The sequence below is a fragment of the Leptonotus elevatus genome, chromosome 5 (genome assembly GCF_054856555.1).
Source record: "Leptonotus elevatus isolate MCC_2025b chromosome 5, RoL_Lele_1.0, whole genome shotgun sequence".
Lineage (NCBI taxonomy): Eukaryota > Metazoa > Chordata > Actinopteri > Syngnathiformes > Syngnathidae > Leptonotus > Leptonotus elevatus.
In genome coordinates, this window is record NC_141243.1 from 5,016,654 (window position 1) to 5,034,711 (window position 18,058).

Here is an 18,058-nt window from a genome sequence, read left to right on the forward strand (position 1 = left end):
CTCCTCTTTATTTTCAGCCTGCTTTTTGATTTGTATGCTTTTTGAGCTCATGCCATCTATTTATTTGGATACGCTAGCATGGTGAAATGGAATTAAAGTCACGTTTTTATTTTTATTCTTCTCATGGCTTGTTTTGTCATTTGCTTTTGTCTCACGCACGCTTTGGAGCACGGGTGCGGAACCTACGCTGTGCCACGTAATTCTGAAAACAATTGATTATGGCCCTTGGACTTGACTTAAAAGGTTCCCCACCCTTGCTTTAGTGGTTTTGCCTTTTTGGTGTTTGTCTCACACAAGCTTTTTGAGGAAGCAAGAATCCTCAGCTTCTCACCCTCGAACAGCACATCCCGTGATCATGGTTACCACTGCTCCGCCAAGCAAACGTTGGAACTTTCAAACCCGAGAACGTCCAGGTACGGTAATCGCATGAACCGCTTCGTCGACCTGCATCTCATCTGTCATCAGAAAGGTACGTTTGATTCTTCCTGCTCTCGTGTACAAGAAGCATTGATTCAAGTGAGCCTGTCCAGCACTCCACAGAAGTTGGTCTTCTCAATTTATTGCTTGTGGCGAGCGGTGGGTGCCATAACGCAGGTCGCAATGGCGAGGGGATACGACACCTTCATAACAGGACAACAGGCTACTGTGGTCCATGCAATTGTTAATGTGATTGTTTTTCACAGTAAAAATATTTATTTTTAATTAATATAATTTAAATAATACAATTCGAATGAGATTTTTTTTTTAGCACCCCATTTACCAATTACTTGGCTATCTGTCTGTTAAAAAATAAATAAAAAATCAAACGTGGTACAACATTTTGAGCTGGTTGCTAGTGTAAATTTTATTTGGAGGGGCTAGCGAGCAAACTCACTGATCCGAATATATGATTGAATAGCCGATAGCCCATACACGCCCTTGCTAATCGTTAAAGCGACCGGGCGGCCATCTTGCTCTTCCCTTCTCGCGAGCAGACTACTGTATAAACTATACTGTAAAATTTTATAAGTAAAAAAATTAATAACAAGTGGACAGTATGTGCTGCTTTGAAGACCCCCTTTTTCTTGTATCGCTCAGTTCCTTAGACCCCAATAAGAGATTTGGCAGAGGCATATTTTGTTGAATTATAATTCTTAAGTTAAAAAAAAAGTTTCCTCCAGCAAACATTATTAAGCATATGATTTATACATGTATTTAAGGCAAGTTGTAAAATGTCTGAGGTTCTCTTGTTTATGTTTAACAAATGTAAAACATCATAAATCACGCTATTTCTTTCTACTAAGTACTGTCTCAAATGTTCTCCAATTTTTGTAAATTGTCTGAAGTTCTCTTGTTTATGTTTAACACATTTAAAACATCATAAATCACGCTATTTCTTTCTACTAAGTACTGTCTCAAATGTTCTCCAATTTCGATACTGTAAATGTATATAATCGTATGCCGAGAAACGTTTCTTGGGAGGAGCAATATGGCGGCCTCACGGCTTCAAAAGGCATATCGGCTATCCAGTCATACATTCAGATCAGAGAGCAAACTCCACTCCATTTTAGATTGAAATCCAGCCCCCGTTTTGCGTTCGCCTTGAACGCGCCATAACCCGGGTTGCCAGTTCCCTCGGAAAGCAGCCTAGTTAGCTAACGTGGTTTTCACACCAACCCTACAGGGAGGGGGACTGCGACGTCTGTTCATGGCAACACCCCCGACAACATAAAAGAAAGCAATCTTACGCGTACTGCTTGTGTCGTTTATGTAACGAATATTAGTTACGCCTAAATATGTACACGTTCGCGTTAGTTGAGCACGTAAGAAGACTTTGAACCATTGCGACCATAAATGGATCGGTAGAGGCAAAGGTGAGCGACGTAAACTGCTTCTCTTAGCTTTTAGCTAGCTATGCTAACTTTAGCATGCTAGGCCAGCCCACCCACAACAGTCGCTCACTTTTCCAAGAGTGAGCCCTTATGGCGGTTCGTGACTGTTTAGCGACATAGAGCAAGCCGTCTGATTACGTAGTGCCTTGTCATGTACATCGTTTGTACGTTCAAGTTCACTAAAACTCCTAATTAGAATGGCGTTGTATTTGTTCGGGTCATGGGTGGTGCTCAGAGAAGACAAAGCACCTGCAAAGCTTCTGAAGATGGATTTTTGATCAAAACGTGCTAGAGTTCTCCATAGACATCTGTTTCTTCACGGTAGAGGAAAAATAAGATACATAGCAGCTAAATATAATAGCGCGGAGCAGCGTCATACATAGCTACTATTGTAGCCTTTTAATATTGAGCTATTTATGAATGCACAGACAACGGCGTCACGTTCACAGATAAATGATGGTAAGTACGCTAATGATAAATTACTACTAATTACCTTCCTTCCTAATGATGCATTTACTGTAATGATAATGAGGGTTTGTTTTGTAGGTAAGGGATGACGTTTTTATTTTTATTTTTTTTAGCTCTCACATTAATGTAAATTTGACTATATGCACCTTCCCATGTACAGCAGTGCCTTGGCTTTTTTTGTTGTAAAATATAAGACCATACCATAATACATGATAATGTAAATAAGTAACTTAGCTTAGATTTAATAAAGTGTCAGACAAAAGTCTCGCATACATACTGAATGAATTACATAGACAATTACTTTTGCCTGTGACTATCATACAAACCAGGCAGGTTGTTATTGTAGCCAAATCAAATTACAATGATCCAAAGTTCAATGCTATGAACATTTTTACAACTTCATTTTTGAAACGGTGCGCTTAGTTAAATGTGAATTTTGAACTACCGGTAGTTAATTTTCAAATTTGGGAACTGAGCTAATTTGCATAGAAAATGAACTCTACAAACACAGATGGTGTGCAATGCCACGAGGGATAGCTATAAAGCATTCATGGCTTCTTATGACAAAACAAAATGTTTATATTTATACTTGAGTATGATACCTTCCCATTAAATCAACCCTCAATTCACAGTTTAATCCCTTGAAAGTCTCCAATTTAAAATATGGCAAAAATTCCTCAAAACTTCCTATGGTGATGTACCTGAATTGTTGGGGAATTTTCCACCCATTTGCAACCTTACGCAAGTGATGAAATTGATGAATTGCCAAGCCCTAGTTTGGAAGTACCGGAGCGTGACTTTGTGATGCAAGACGCCTTTCTTGCACCTCAAAACAGCACATGTTGGAACTCCCATAAACCGAGGACATAATGTGTTTTATGCTTTGTCACTTTCCTTTAGCTGTGCGTCAAGCCCAAGAGATTGTGGAGGCCTCCCCAGGGTCCGTTTGGACCCAGGAGGAGGATGCATCGCGGCGGGGATAAGGACTACCAGATTTCAGCAAGGAAGATGGGGACGTCCTTGCTCTTCCAGCTGTCGGCACACGATCGGGAGCTGGACTTGGTGTGTCTCGACCACAGCTACGCCAAACCGTGGAACGCTCACCCGGACGCCAGCAGCGCACGGCCCACAAGAACGCTGTTTGTCACACCTCGGCGCCAGCCAGAAGTCTCTCCGTGAGCAACATCAAATTCAATCTGAATAATCATTTGAATAATCGAATGAGAAAGCATTTAATAGCCTCATCCCTAATTCCTTAAACAATGTCCACAAAGGCTGTGGAAAACTTGCACTTGTGATCGATTGTGTCTTGTATTGCAGAGAGTCCGAAGCTGTAATCGATGTGGAGACGGTCACGCCCACGGCAGTTCCTCTGTACGATAACCACAAAGCTCAGAGTGTGATGAAGGAGTGCGAGCGGCATGTCCTGTTTGCTCGCACTGTTGCGGAGAGTCCCTCTCCGCCTGATGACTGGGAGGAGCATATCAACAAGTAAGACAACCGTATGGAGCAAGTAAGCATATAAAAAGCCTCGACCAAGTGTGCGTTTATGACTTTTCTCATTGTTCTTTTAGGACTATGTGGTCTGTCCCTCAGACCAAACTGTTCAATAAAGTCCTAAAAGCACTTCAGGCTGAAAGATTAGCCCGCTTGGCCAATGAAAATGTAAGTTATGCCTGTTTTTTCCTCTTGATGTCATCCAAGACAAGACAGAACTCAATGTATTTCAAACAGATACTGTACTGTGTGTTTTAAAGCTAGTGACATAATGTCTTCATCGTTTAGTGACACTTTAGACTTATTGTGGGTTCTGTTTGGAATAAAACACTCACCAGACACTACATTAGGTACACCTGAATTTGTGACATTTACAAAATATGTTGATAAAAATGTGTTGTCGCTTCAGAGTCTGAAGTCATGTAGGACGGTACTGCATCGTATTAACTCATTCACTGCCATTGACGGCTATAGACGTCAAAAATTCATTTGAACTATTCCTATGAGTTTAAAATTTGTTTCCACTTTTGTTAACAAGAGTATGAAAACCTAGAAAAAAATATTGTACATTTAGAACAGATTTAACATTTGTGGTTAATCGTGAGTTAACTATTGAAGTCATGCAATTAATTACAATAAAAAAACTGTTGCTCATATCGATGTGTATTAAATAAATATATATATATATTTAAATATCTACTCCTATCACAACTTCCTACTTCATAGAGGACTTACCCAAAAAAAGATGAGGCAAAGCGTAGTACATAAATACTAATCAAACATAAAACAATTCAAAACTAAAAAAAAAATAACTGCAGCCAGATTCTCCTGCTGAGTTGAAAGCCAAGGAACAAGAATAAGTTTTAAAAATCGGTTTATAATAATTTACGAGTTTGTTATTCATCCATCTGCTTTTGTAATATTTGTTGTAAATTGTAACACAATATTTTAGACACGTTTTCCTATACCCCTAAAAATCTTAATTTTGCTCAGATAAAAAACAACAACAGTTCTGACAATATCATTTAAAAGGAACCCTGACTGTAATAACACGTTTGCTCTATATTATTTATTTGGTTGTTACTAACATAACTATGAGATTATTTTTAATTTTAATAAATTTTGTAGAAACTTAACTTGGACGTACGCCGCCATTATTATTTACGTCGCAACGCATTCAGTGCGTAGTGACGTAAAATGGCGGCTAGCTCTCTCCCGAGCAATGTGAAACGCCTATAAAGAAAGCAAGTTAAGCCTCTGTAGCGTTCCTAAAGGGACGATCAAAACTCTTGAATGCATCTGGTGAATGACGAGAGCACTGCGTGGGGGGAGGCTGACTCTCCCGATTGCATGTTGTTTCTTTTGACTAGACTAGACACAACAAAAAAAAAATTGTTTCTAATAGGATCTACCGTACTCATTGATGTTGAACTCTGTATGCGTGTGATCCATTCCCCCCCAAAAGGCATCCAATGAGCCAATATTGCGCAGGATCGCAGTGGACAAATGCGCCAGGAAGGTGCGGCATGCCTTAGCCAGCGTGAACTGGGAGACCAAGCTGACGCAGTGGTTGCACACCACTCTGATTGAATCGCTGAATCTCGCCATGCTGGCGGCCTACTTGGATGTTCTACAGACTCTCAAAAGCAAGGTTGCTTCCGGTCGCACGACGCATGGCACCACCGCTCGCTTGCTATGGGATTTGCGATGACGTGCCATTTTCGTTTTTGTCCGCAAAGTTGCCGTCGCTGATCGACAGAATGTTGCTTCCGGCATCGAAGACGGGTTCTCCCAGTGCCGAGGCGCTCTCGCTGCTGCTGAAGCGTCCGTGGGATCCCGCTGTTGGAGTTCTGTCTCAAAACAAACCGGTACAAGTCAACGCTATAAAATATAGTTTAGTGCATTATGGTAGGGGGGAAAAAAGTAAAGTGCTTGTGTTCAATGTTTCAGTGCAAGCTCCCCGGATCACCACTCATCCTAATAGCACCGTCAAGCCCGACCAATCCGGCCGTGTCGACATCACGACGGATGAGATTCTGGCAGTCGCAGCTCTCCTGTTTTGGCAAGGTTTCAAGTGCATATTCTGACTCTCATTTCTGCTCATGTTTTTCAAAAACAGTGCTGCTAACAGCCTTTTCTGCGTGTCAGGTCATCCCCATACACACCCATGTCAGCAGTGGCGGCAATATTAGCATTACCCAATGTCTGGAGCACATGCTGGGAACCGTTCGAGCAAAGGTCATTGAGGTAAAGGGCATTGTTGTTTTTGTCTGTTTTTTCCCCGCTTATTTGTGCTGCTGTCAGTATTATCTATGGTATTTTTCTTATACTGTACACAGTTTTTTGAACTCTTACCTCTGGTCTGCAGCCAGGAGAATCTGTTCTTGATTACTTTACCTTGATAAATAACGGTTAAATATTGTTCAAAATCATTGGGGAAAATGTCAAATAATTCCTAAATGTTTAAAAAAAGAATTGTTGAGAACTGCCACAACTCTTTCATCTTTATTGCAATGGTAAGATCTTATAAATTGCTTCACCTCACACATTACATGCGTTGAATGATTGATTTAGCAGAAAATTGCCTTTTTCCCGTAGTTACCTTGGCAACCTGTGAGATACTTAAAGAAATGTAAAGATAGTGCAACATTTACAGGTACATCTCAATAAAAGGGTACTTCAATTTAAAGTTGATTTGCGACACACTCAAATAAAATTGTCATGTTAACGCTGTGCATTATGACTAAAATAACTTTCTACCATAATACAATAATTTGAGATTCACCTGAATTTGGGCTGCATAATCCCACCTCATGTTTTTTTAATGTAAAAATAAATTGCTCAAATAATTGTAGCTCCTCAGCAATTCAGACAAGGGATGATGAAATATAAAATCCACCCCCACCCTCAATATTGTGATTTTAATATGAGACCCCCCCCATATCTTCCCACTTATTTTTAACAAACACAAGCAATAAATCTGTATTTACAATAAATCTCAGAATTTTTATGCATAAATGTTTTGATCTTACAAGTTATTCTTACGCTAAAATAAATGCAAATGAATTATAAATTAATGTGAAAGACAGTGTAAATTGACTTAACACTTTGATTTACAGTACAAATGACAACTTTACAAATCTATTCCAAACAAGTGTGGCATATACATAAATCACAAGTCAGATTCCAACAATAACGCAAAAACTTGTGTGGCTTCATCACTTCATCTTTTCAAGTTTCATGAAGCGATATGTAAACAAGTGGACAGCGTATTTTTTAGGTTGAAAATTGAGTTCTACTACAGTACAATGTTGATTTGAATGTGATTAAATCATTCACTCCCAGCCATTTTCACTGAAGCAACTGCCTTCGCTCCCGGCTGTTTTACTGGATTTTGACTGATATTGCAAGGCCCACTGAATATTGTGTTCTATTGGTATAAAAAAAAAAAACATGGAACCTACCAAAAGAAAGATTAGTCTTTTATATCATCAGGAACAAAAGTATATTTGCATCTGTAGTTGTTTTGCAGCAATTAGCATTAGAATATACGTTTCATCATTATTCACATTCCTGTTGAAAACACTGGCAAAAAGAGCTTGGCCCTGGTTGATCTCTTATACTCTGCTGCTACCTGCTGGCCGTTTTCTTTTTTTTCTTTGGTAACTACCATTGCTTTAAGCCACCTCTTCATGTCAGAGCCTGCATCAAAGCTGTCTGTTTGCTGTTGCAAAAAAAAACAACACATTACAATACCCTCGTTCAGACATTGCTGTGATGCCAACATGTTGAATTCCCAAATCCCTCCAGAGGTTTGACTGTGCATCTCAAACTTACAGGTTCGCAGGCACTTCCCCCACAAACCCATCATCTTGGTTGGTTGGAATGCTGGAGCGCTCATAGCTTGTCACGTAAGGTTTCCCATATTTCTAAAGTTCTAGTGTTTTTCTTTTGTGGGTTGACGGAGGCCTGGTCAGCTGATTTAATGGTGACCACTCGATAGGTTTCCCTTATGGAGTACCTGACCGCCGTCGTTTGTCTCGGCTTCCCTCTGCTTACGATCAACGGTCCAAGAGGGGTGAGCTCATGTTTTTTTGTTTTTCCTCATCATTGCTTGTAGTCAATACTTGATATGACGTGTGTGTGTGTGTGTGTGTGTGTGTGACTCGCAGGATGTGGATGACCCGCTGCTGGACATGAAGACGCCAGTGTTGTTCGTGGTTGGTCAGAACGCTCTCCAGTGCACCGTCGAAGGAATGGAGGAGTTCCGAGAGAAACTGAGGACTGACAACAGTATGGTGGTGGTGGGAGGAGCTGACGATAACGTCAGGTGAGTCACGTCTGACATAATGTCCTCCCAATGTATTTACATATGAAGTCATTGGAGTCAGTGCAATCAATTTTCTCTGGACAGAATCAGTTCTGCAAAAATGAAGTCAGACGGACTGACGCAGACGATGGTTGACCGCTGCGTTCAGGTTGGTGCTTGAAATCTATTTCTCTACTTTTCTGTTTGTGCTTTCCAGAGCCATGTCAACCCAAATTGGCACTTTATTTTTTTTTATTTAATTTTTTTAAATTGTTGCCGTTGTTTGACTGATCTGCAGGATGAGATTGCAGACTTCCTGTCTGGTGTCCTCACACGGGCAGAGAGCCACAGTCACGGCTCAGGGGAAACGAGGGACCTTGACATCGAGAAGAAAAGGAGGCCTCGACGAGAGTTCCCTTTTGACATGGAGAGAGGACGGCCTTCCTCCCCCGCGCTCAGACTCCCCATCTCTCCGTCAGGTTCAGAGGTCAGTTGGTGACAGCTTGAGGCATGAGCGTATATCCAAGGGTTATTTGTGGTGGGAATTTTCAGAAAAGCTCAAAAAGTTCTTCCTCACTGCCCGTACAGTGACCTTTTTTCTAGATGCTCCTGCATTTAAGAAAATATTACGGAATTGGTTCTGAGGTTTTTTGGGAGTCTCACCTCAACTTCCTCCCAAATTTCCAAAACATCCATGTTAATTTTATTGAAGACGTAGCACTGCAACATTTAACTCATTTGCTCCCAAAAATGCATAAATACGCTCTAGTTTAAATATCACCGTGCTCCCAAAGACGTATTTATCTTCTTCTTTTTTTTTATGCTAATGCATACAGAATACTTTGATGCAGCCTCAGAACTGAAGGGAATGCTTGAAGCATTAGTAGTTATTACAAAAACAGAGTATAAGAAACCAAGAAGTCAAAATCCAGTAAAACAGCCGGGAGCGAAGGGGGTTGCTTCAGTGAATGGCTGGGAGTGAATGAGTTAATCAAATCACTCAAATTCCACCTTTTTAAAGCAATACACTGTGAAAGTCACAGATCTGACAGTAAAGCTTGATTATGTGAAGAAACACCTGACAGTAAATGTCCTCCCACATGTGTCCGACAGGATTTGTCCAGTGTCTGCAGCAGTCCCACTTCAAGCCCCAAACTCAAGACTGGTCTGTCCCCAGCGCAGAAGTCCAGTCTGATTACAGCCACGCAGCTCCTAAAGACCCACATGCAACGCTCGGGCACAGTGCTGTCACACAAGCAGGCTCAAGGTTAGAAGAGAGACTGCAGTGGATCAGCACATTGTCACACACGCGTAGAGGTTCTGCTCTCACATGAAAGAGTTTTTAACAGAGACTTACGACTTTGGGTAGACGTTTGGGGGGAAAAATGCGTATGACATAGCTGAGGAAACGGAAAGCAAAGAACAATAAATTCATGACTCTTTAGATTAATATTCCTCGCGTCACAACATCTTGATGGGGCAAGATGGAACGTGACTGAAATACTCTTGTGTCTCCTTTTCTTCAACCTTCCTGTCTGGCCTCCTTCCTCACCTTTTCCCAATTCATTCACAGCTCAGTTTGCTGCTTTTATGAAACAAAACATGCTTGTGAGGAAAAACATTCCTTCTGGTACTCCTCCTTGTATTTTTGGTAAGTGGCTATCCTTCCTCTTTTCTCTGTCCACTCTATTTCCCCCTCTTCTCCTTGGCATCCACTGCCCTCATAGAGCCCCCCTGTTTACACACAGACAAGAAAATATGTCAGGGAAAGTCAACTCTTTAAGATGGTATGTCAGGGAATTCGCTACCGCGTGCCTCAGATCATCACTAGCCTTTTTAATATTCCCTCTCATCAGAATTAATTTATTCTCATCTATTTGAACAATACATGTTTGTTCATGATACATACAGTATAAAGTGTATAATTATTCCAAATTATGATGCAATATCCTTTAAAAAAAAGTTTATATTGTACTAAAAATACCACGTGTGATTTTTATATCTCAACACTCTTGCCTTCCCCAACAGTTTAAATTAAAAAAAAAAATGTCCATATAGTGCTTTGTAAATTTGGTTTTGATTTAGTCGTAGGCATTCTGTTGACTTTTGAATTTTAAAACGCCTTCACAAAGCCACCGTGTCTTGTTCTGTAGTGACAAGTGATCAGATGGAGGCGTTGGACCGGGACGAGCTGAGAGCTCGCGGCAAGAGACGGCTAACGCCGAGCCCCACCCCGAATAAAGCCCCGAAGCGGGCCAAGATCAAGGTCACGCTCGTTTCCCAAAGCGAGTCGAGTGGGGCCACCATCAACCCAGCTGTACAGGAAGGTACAAATTAACACGACCTATATAATGTATATACACTTTCCCCAACATTTTCCACTGGCTCTGGGTGTTTGATTCTGCTTCCTGAGTATTTTTTTTTTTCAATTATCAATTTTATAATAGTAATATAATATTATTTTGCTGTTGACGTCTGTTGACAAGCAATTCTGTCTTGATTTGTATTTATTTTATTTATATATATATATATATATATATATATATATATATATATATATATATATATATATATATATATATATATATATATATATATATATATATATATATATATATATATATATATATATATATATATATATATATATATATATATATATATATATATATATATATATATATATATATATATATATATATATATATATAGTGCACCAAACACTATTGGCATTGATTGACAATTTAGTAACCTGGTGGCAATTTTATTTTATTTTTTAACCAGTTGCATCACTTGCAACTACAGCCAAGTAGTACAGTTCGCAACACATGAACCCCTTCTGTGGGCGTACCCTGGCTGTATTTTTCTTTTCTTTTCTTTTTTTATGTCACAAAACATGTTTACCAAAATGGTGTTGGCTCAGTTTTCTCACAAATTTACTGTGTGTGAAATCTGGTGAAATCTTTTGTATGCGTAGCAACAAGTGAATACAAAGCTGAAGTGTACTTTGTGCCATCTAGTGGAAGACCATGTAATGGTTTCTCCTGTCACAATACTTGTCTGACATTAAGAAAGATTAAAAAAAATCAAATAAAATACCACGTGATTAGCTCATTTTTGGACCGATTAAGTGAAATTGGATAATTTGATCATCTTTTTTCCCCGCACATAAGTGCTTGTGAATGATGGGCTGTGTAAGTGTGCATCCGAACTAATCGAATTTTGACATTGGATGTTGTCTTTATGCAGTGGGTGTTGCTGGAAAGCCTCTCGCAGTGACAATGGGGCAAACTGTGGCCGGAGCCGTGGAGCTCTCTGGACTTCTCACGGGCCAGCGGTAAGCTAGTCTGCCCAGCTGTACATGTTTCATAATAACCAGTAGAGAACTTAACCCATAACCACACAACCATGACCCATTCCCACCGAGTCAGACCCGCCCTCCAAAACAAAAAAAAAGTACGTTTGGTGCAGACTGACTGTTGCGCACTATGAAGAAAACACGGAGGGTTTTGACCACAGAGCACTTTCTGAGGTGGCTCTTGAGTGGACTGGTGGTTATGTGTGTCACTGCAGGTCTGCTAGTCTCTCAGAGGTATCTGGTGCCCTGTCCGCAGGCTCCAGCTCCTTCAACAGCATGCAGCCTTGCATGGCGTCAGGGTCGTCCGCACCACTCCAGGCGCAAGCACCAGCCTCTGCCCAAGGTATCTTTTCTTATCTTATCTTGGAATGACATCGGTCTGCGTGTGAGAACATTTTTAAAAACGAATGTCATCGATCACCTTTTGCACACATGATCTGAATTTACCCCTTTGGACACGTGTTGCGTGTATGTCCGCCCATTTTGAGGATGCCCCCAAATCCACGGGGATAGTTTTTATTGATGGATAACGACATTTGTGTTTGTGTGTGTGCAGCACCTTCCGCCAGCAGTTTGCTCCAAGGCTTAAGTTTCAGTCTTCAGGAGATCGTCACCAAAGCACCTAGCTTGCCCTCTGCGGAAGCCTGCGCTGGGAGCACACAGGTATGACAGCAAATGGGCAACGTGTGAGGCCTGTGAGCCACGTATGGCCTGCTTGCTTCTTTAATTCGGCCCACCAAACGCTTGCATTTATTAGTGTAAGGGTTTTCGCTGTTATGTTACACGCTACTGGGATGCTACCTGACGGGAAAATTACCTCTGAAAGGGTTGTGTAATAGGTACACATGTGGACAAAATTGTGAGTATTCCTTCAAAACAATTAGGGGTGTACCTGGCAATTCGATTTGTGTCACGATTCGATAACAGATTAATCCCGATATGAATCTATAAATTGATTATTGCATTTATTTATTTTTAACTCAAATTTAGAAAATACTAATCAGTAAACTTGTACACTGTAAGATTTGTATGAAAATGTATTTATTTTTCTGAAAATTCAGGTTGCAGTTTCATGTTTGAACAGCACTGAAATAAAATATTAATATAACATTCTTCCATGCTTAATGTGCAAATCCTAACCCTAAGTAAGATGTTTTGTTGAATATTCCCATAAAGAAATTGATGTTTAAAAATCGATTCGGTCGCATATTGAATTGATTCGATGAAAAGTTTGTTTAAAAACTTACCCAATGAAAAGCAGACATTGCTTTTGAGTTGTGGTTCAGCAGAATTTTATAAAACTCATAAAACAGACCTAGACAGGAAGGGAAAAAAACTTAATTCTGCCTATTTAGAGGTTGAGAAGTAATCACTGTGCTGTTTGATGACAACAAACACGCTAAATATTGACCAGAGGAAGCAAAGGAGATTAGTAGGGAAATTATAGACAAGCAGTAAAGACTGCAAGATCATCTCCATTTTACACCAAGTACCATCAAAAGAAAGTTGACCTAAAAGTAAAAAAAGTACCACCATAATGAACAACATAAAACTCGAAGTCACATAGTAACCAGGGGTTTGTTCCTATAATATGTCAACTTGAAAAAGTTACTGATACTGAACATTATGCACGGTGAGAACATTATCACTGCACTTAAATACAGTTTTCCCTCGTTTTCCGCTGGAGTTAGGTTCCAAAAAATACCCGCAATAAATGAAATCAGCAAAGTAGTTAGCTTTATGTTTTACATTCATTATAAATGTTTTAAGCACCACACAGTTTGTACACTTTTCTCATCGAGGCATTTACATGTTGTCACATTTCTCTCTTGTTTAAACATTCTCAATGTTCAAACCTTCATAAAATTTTATGAAATCTTTATAGTTAAAAAGGGACATTACTGTGGAAATAAATGCATGCAAAACTGCACTAAAAAAATCGGAGAAAAAGTGAGACTGCAAAAAGTGAACCGCGTTATAGCGAGGGAACACTACAAGAAAATAAAAAATACTGTACTCAAATTATTCTATTAATATTGAAGAGGATTAGGGCCAGTGAAGAGGGAAAAAAAGTTTGGCAGGATTCTGACTTTCTTCTCAGCATTCTGACTTTAAAGTGAGAATTTTCGCTTTATTCTCAGAATTAAAGTGAGAATTTTCACTTTCAAGTCAGAATTGTGACTTTAATCACAGAATTCAGATTTTAGAGATTGCTACAAGGCCTAAGTTTCAGAATTCTGACTTACTTACTCTACGTCACAAAGTCAGAATTCTCACTTTAAAGTCAGAATTGTGAGATTTAAAGTGCAAATTCTCATTTAAAGTCAGAATTCTCACTTTAATGTCATGAGAATCCTGAGACTTAAGTGAGAATCCTGCCGACCTTTTTTGTTTTCTCTTCACTGGCCCTAATCCTCTTCCGTATATTAAAATGTATTGTACATAAAAGATCATTAAAAAGTGTAGGTAATAAACTTTTTAGAATAAACTGTTGTGCTTAAAAGTTAAATAATGAACTATACTCAACAAATGTGCTTTACTTTTTAGACAGTATGTGTCCCTAAAAATGACATAATTTTCAATATTGTGGACTTTTCCTGCAGGCGTTCTGTGGCAAGCCGCATGGTCAGGTCCTGAGCGCCATCTCCACCACCACCAATAGCAGCACTCTGCTCCGTGCAGTCCCTGTGGTCACCGTGGGGGGCGTGGCCAAAACCAACGCCATCCATCACCTGCTCACAAATGGCGGACTGGCCAAGCTTGCCAGCAGTTTGCCAGGCTTGGCCCACATCACCAACCAGACCGCCGGTATGTCTCGAACTGCCAAAGGGCGACGGCCACGCTGACCGGCAGGGATGCTTGTGTAAAATGGGCAGCTCTGATGACCAAGACAGCATCTGGGGGACAGTCTGAGCAGTACAATACAATTTGCACTGACACGTTTCAAGAAGTCAATTTGAGGAAAAAAAAAAAAAAGTTTTCACTTTACAGCGTTTGTTTAGGAAGATAGTTTGAAGCTGTTTGAAAATAATTGTCTCAAGTTGGTCATCTATTTTATTTTGTATTTTTTTGGGGGGGGCGTCTGAAAGACTGGCTTTTGTGTTGAAGCTGTCATTTTATTTTTATTTGTCTCATCATGCCATACTGTTTTTTGTAAACGCTCCATTCAGTCCACCCGCATGTAACATGCAACAAATGCTGACATGTATTGACATGACACAACCTCTGTCCCTGTTGCAATAAAAACTGGAATCATACTGGCTGTTAAATGCTTCCGTTTTTTCCCTCCTTTGTCTTCCGTTTCAACTCCATTTGCCATCACCCTAAACTTAACCTGATACATTTGCTTTACTTTCATTTTTGGTCAAGCTACCAGTTTGACTTGCATGGAGCAGCAAGGCCATTCATGTCCTGTTATTGGCACGGTTGCATTTATATTGCATTTAGTGCTGAGCCTATTTTATTGTGTGTTGTCATTAGGGCAGAAAGCCCCCACGTCCATAACAGTGATGCTTCGGGGAGCTCAGCCTGCAAGCAGAGCGGGATCGCTCAGCCAAGCGGGTGAGGTGACACCTGCTCGGAACAGTGAGTCTCAGGTGCGTCTCCGTTGTTGAGAGACTAAATTGTCCATTGGTGTGAATGTGAGTGGTCGTTTGTCCTGCAATTGGTTGGCAACCAGACCAGGTGTGTACCCATCTTTGACCCAAATGCTGCAGTCGAGGATGGTCGGAAGTCGGACTTTTCCGAGTTCAAACCAGGTAGTGTATGCCTCGGAATGAACTCAGAAATTCCACTTGCGAAGTCAGGAAAAAAAATAGTACCCCGACTTCACCGACGGACCACAATTGACGTCACTCTACAATGGCGACCCCTTTGGAAACACAGCCTGTGTCCAAAGTCACAAGGCTGGGTCCTCGGAAGGCCGAAATTGTCGGCTGCATAACGTCACTCCCGACGCGACTCTACAGCACGCACGGACTTATGACTGATTTACATATGGAGTGACGTCATGCAGCCGACAATTTCGGCCTTCCGTGGACCCAGTCTCGTGAATTTGAACACAGGAACAGACTGTGAATGGTAAAACACAATTTCCTCGAGTATAAAACTAGACGGCTTTCTTCATTCATAAATATTTGACATAACACAACGTACGTGACAGTATGCCGCTATCTCCCTGCATGAAGTTATACGGTGAAATACTGAACTGTATGCAATGCTTATGAAATAAGATAAAAAACAATAAATGAAGCAAAATTGTGAGAAGGCAAGTTTGCAGGAGGTCAAAATGAGTTTTGAGGACCAAAATAAAAACAATTTATCACTATCCGCCATTTTGGTTGTTTACTTTCGCCTCGAACGCCTTCAGGTCGGAACTGGGGAAAACCAACACGGATATATCCAACTTCCGACCATCCTCGAATGCAGCAAAAGTCATCTGACTCTAATGAGGTCAAGTGCTGTAGAAAAGGGTTTGAGGGATGAGTGAATATAGACAATTGCAAAATGTGGGCCTCCACAAATGATGATGTGAAAGAGTTGCTATTTTTCACAGCCAATAAAGGGAAAATGTGTGCTACAGAACATCCTGATAAGTGCTAATGTGCTAATGTTGTCAGCCCCTTTTCATTGTCTCACTGCGTGCAATTGGGACGTGGGGGAGGGAATAATTGTGAGTAGTGAAATAATGGCTTCAGCTAAATCTTATCTGAGCTCATCTAAATTGGATGCTGCACCTCGGAAGCTATTTGAATAGTGTGAATACCAAAAAAATGGCATTGTTTTGCAAAATGTTACCACAATAAGCATGAATGAATGGAGAACATTTGATTCATCATCCATTTCTAAATACAAATAAAACTTTAGAGGGACTTTAAAAAAAAAAAAAAAAAAAGTAGTACCGTAGTAAACAATAGGTGCCAAAATACTACTTTTTGATTGCTTCAAAAATAAAATCAAAATGTGAAATCGTCCACAGTATTGTTGGATCATAAGTGATTTATTTAAATCCATGTCTCTGTTGTGCTTTTCTTGCAGTAATCCAACATGGGACCAGAGAACTTGAGGGGCCCCTGCTGCAGTGCTCTTGCAAGCTGTCATTTGCATATGGCGTACACTTCTAGCTTCACTTAAGATTCCAGAAACATCATCACTGTACAAGTGGCAGATTGAAATCTTAATCCCGATCACAATTAAAGACTGACATTTACAGATGTGGTTTAAACTAATTTTTTTTGTTTTTTGTTTTGTTTCATGTGATAGCACTGCAGGAGCATTTGTGTCTAGTGAACAACATTCCAAAGACACACTTGTTAGGTTCATTTCTTTAATGCTGATTATATTTAAAATACTTTGTCCCTAAAGTACACCTTTTTTTTTTGCTGTTCAGTAAACATCCTAATTCCCTCCCCAATTTGTCTTAATATTTGCCATTTTTCTTCGACCATCCCGTGTGTTTTTCCCCTCAAGCTCCCTCGAAAGCCTAATCTAATGCTCAAGTGGCGTGTTTACAGCAGCAGTGTAAATACAGCCCACTCATCTGAGCAGACATCCTGTCTTAAATTCTGCACGCAGATAAGGCCAGGAAGATTGTGTGCCTTTCCTTCTTATATAAGGCACGCTTTGTTTGTCGCTGCTGGCAAACCTGCTGGCAGTTGCGTCTCGAGCCTCTCTATTACTGAAAGCATCTTTGTTTTCTGTTGTAGTTAATCCTATACAGGCCTACACACAACAGTATACTGTATTGATGAATGTGCTGTGGGTTACAAAGCAAATACTGTATCTCCAAAACGGATGGATGGATGGATGGATAGATTTATTGATTGATTGATATAGTCATGATTGATTGATATACAGTCAGGGTGACAAGTAAGGGTGAGTTTGGGTTAGGGTTTCAAATCAAGGTTTCAATACACATTTAGGGTTTCATGTTATGGTGTCCAGCCGGCTGTTTCAAGTCCAGGTGTGGTTTTGTTGACCTGGTGGAGACCCTAATACTGTTTTTCTGTGTATTATGTACCTAATTTGTTCCAACTGTTTGTCTGCCAATGTTCTATATTGCCGATAGGTGGCGGTAAAGACACGCCCCTCAACCCTGTTTGTTGTTGTTTGAGTCCGAGCGAACGTACCCGTACACGTTGATGTTCCACGTTTTTCTCGTGCACGCGAAATAAAAATGCCCAAAAAGAGGTAAAAGTACATAACAACCTTAGTAATTCCACTCTTGTTTCTTCGGTTAACTTTAAATGAAAATAACTTTAAATGAAAACAAAGTGTACCTGTTCGTTCTGTTTCATCTACACGCCGTTTTGAAATGTTCGCTTTTTTGTGTGTGTGTGTGCTACAATTAGCTACGAGCTAAATAAAAGTGCTACAATTTTAAGCAAGCTAGCTAGGACGGAGGACACAATGGTGGCTGGCGTTCACTCATTTGTGCAAATAAATCGCTCGTTTACACGACATTATGGCCAGTGGACCATGTAAGAGCCATAAAAATGCACCCGGGTTCAAAATAATCATGAAAAGGGGGGGCTTTCTTTTCGCCGCCCCCCGACG

At 40.3% G+C, this 18,058-nt stretch overlaps 2 protein-coding genes across 6 annotated transcripts in view; both read left to right on the forward strand.

Moving 5' to 3' along the window:
- The first annotated feature begins 1,657 nt into the window (after positions 1 to 1,657).
- On the forward strand, positions 1,658 to 17,709 carry kansl3 (KAT8 regulatory NSL complex subunit 3). 5 transcript variants are annotated; one of them, XM_086075696.1, is made up of 23 exons: positions 1,658 to 1,853; positions 2,300 to 2,330; positions 3,240 to 3,514; positions 3,660 to 3,830; positions 3,914 to 4,004; positions 5,302 to 5,487; positions 5,576 to 5,704; positions 5,787 to 5,903; positions 5,985 to 6,083; positions 7,676 to 7,747; positions 7,840 to 7,914; positions 8,009 to 8,166; positions 8,251 to 8,314; positions 8,444 to 8,632; positions 9,259 to 9,412; positions 9,719 to 9,796; positions 10,299 to 10,472; positions 11,395 to 11,482; positions 11,719 to 11,846; positions 12,060 to 12,166; positions 14,107 to 14,311; positions 14,984 to 15,099; positions 16,541 to 17,709. In XM_086075696.1, the coding sequence occupies exons 2-23, from the start codon at positions 2,325 to 2,327 to the stop codon at positions 16,541 to 16,543; spliced, it is 2,685 nt and encodes an 894-aa protein (XP_085931822.1). In that variant the 5' UTR covers positions 1,658 to 1,853; positions 2,300 to 2,324; the 3' UTR covers positions 16,544 to 17,709. The 5 variants fall into 5 exon arrangements, with proteins under 5 accessions (XP_085931822.1, XP_085931823.1, XP_085931824.1 ...); XM_086075697.1 differs by lacking the exon at positions 2,300 to 2,330; XM_086075698.1 differs by lacking the exon at positions 9,719 to 9,796 and having other exon boundaries at positions 1,659 to 2,330.
- Positions 17,631 to 18,058, forward strand: part of bmp1a (bone morphogenetic protein 1a) — a 41,721-nt gene continuing 41,293 nt past the window's right edge. Inside the window, exon 1 of the mRNA XM_086075695.1 lies at positions 17,631 to 17,692. The gene's annotated coding sequence lies outside the window, so the exon portion shown is untranslated. The remainder of the gene's footprint in view (positions 17,693 to 18,058) is intronic.

Bases quoted from the DNA above. Each gene is read 5' to 3' on its own strand.
- kansl3 (XM_086075696.1), top strand. The intron at 8,315-8,443 runs GTTGGTGCTTGA...ACTGATCTGCAG, and splicing joins TGGTTGACCGCTGCGTTCAG to GATGAGATTGCAGACTTCCT. The intron at 9,797-10,298 runs GTAAGTGGCTAT...CTTGTTCTGTAG, and splicing joins TACTCCTCCTTGTATTTTTG to TGACAAGTGATCAGATGGAG.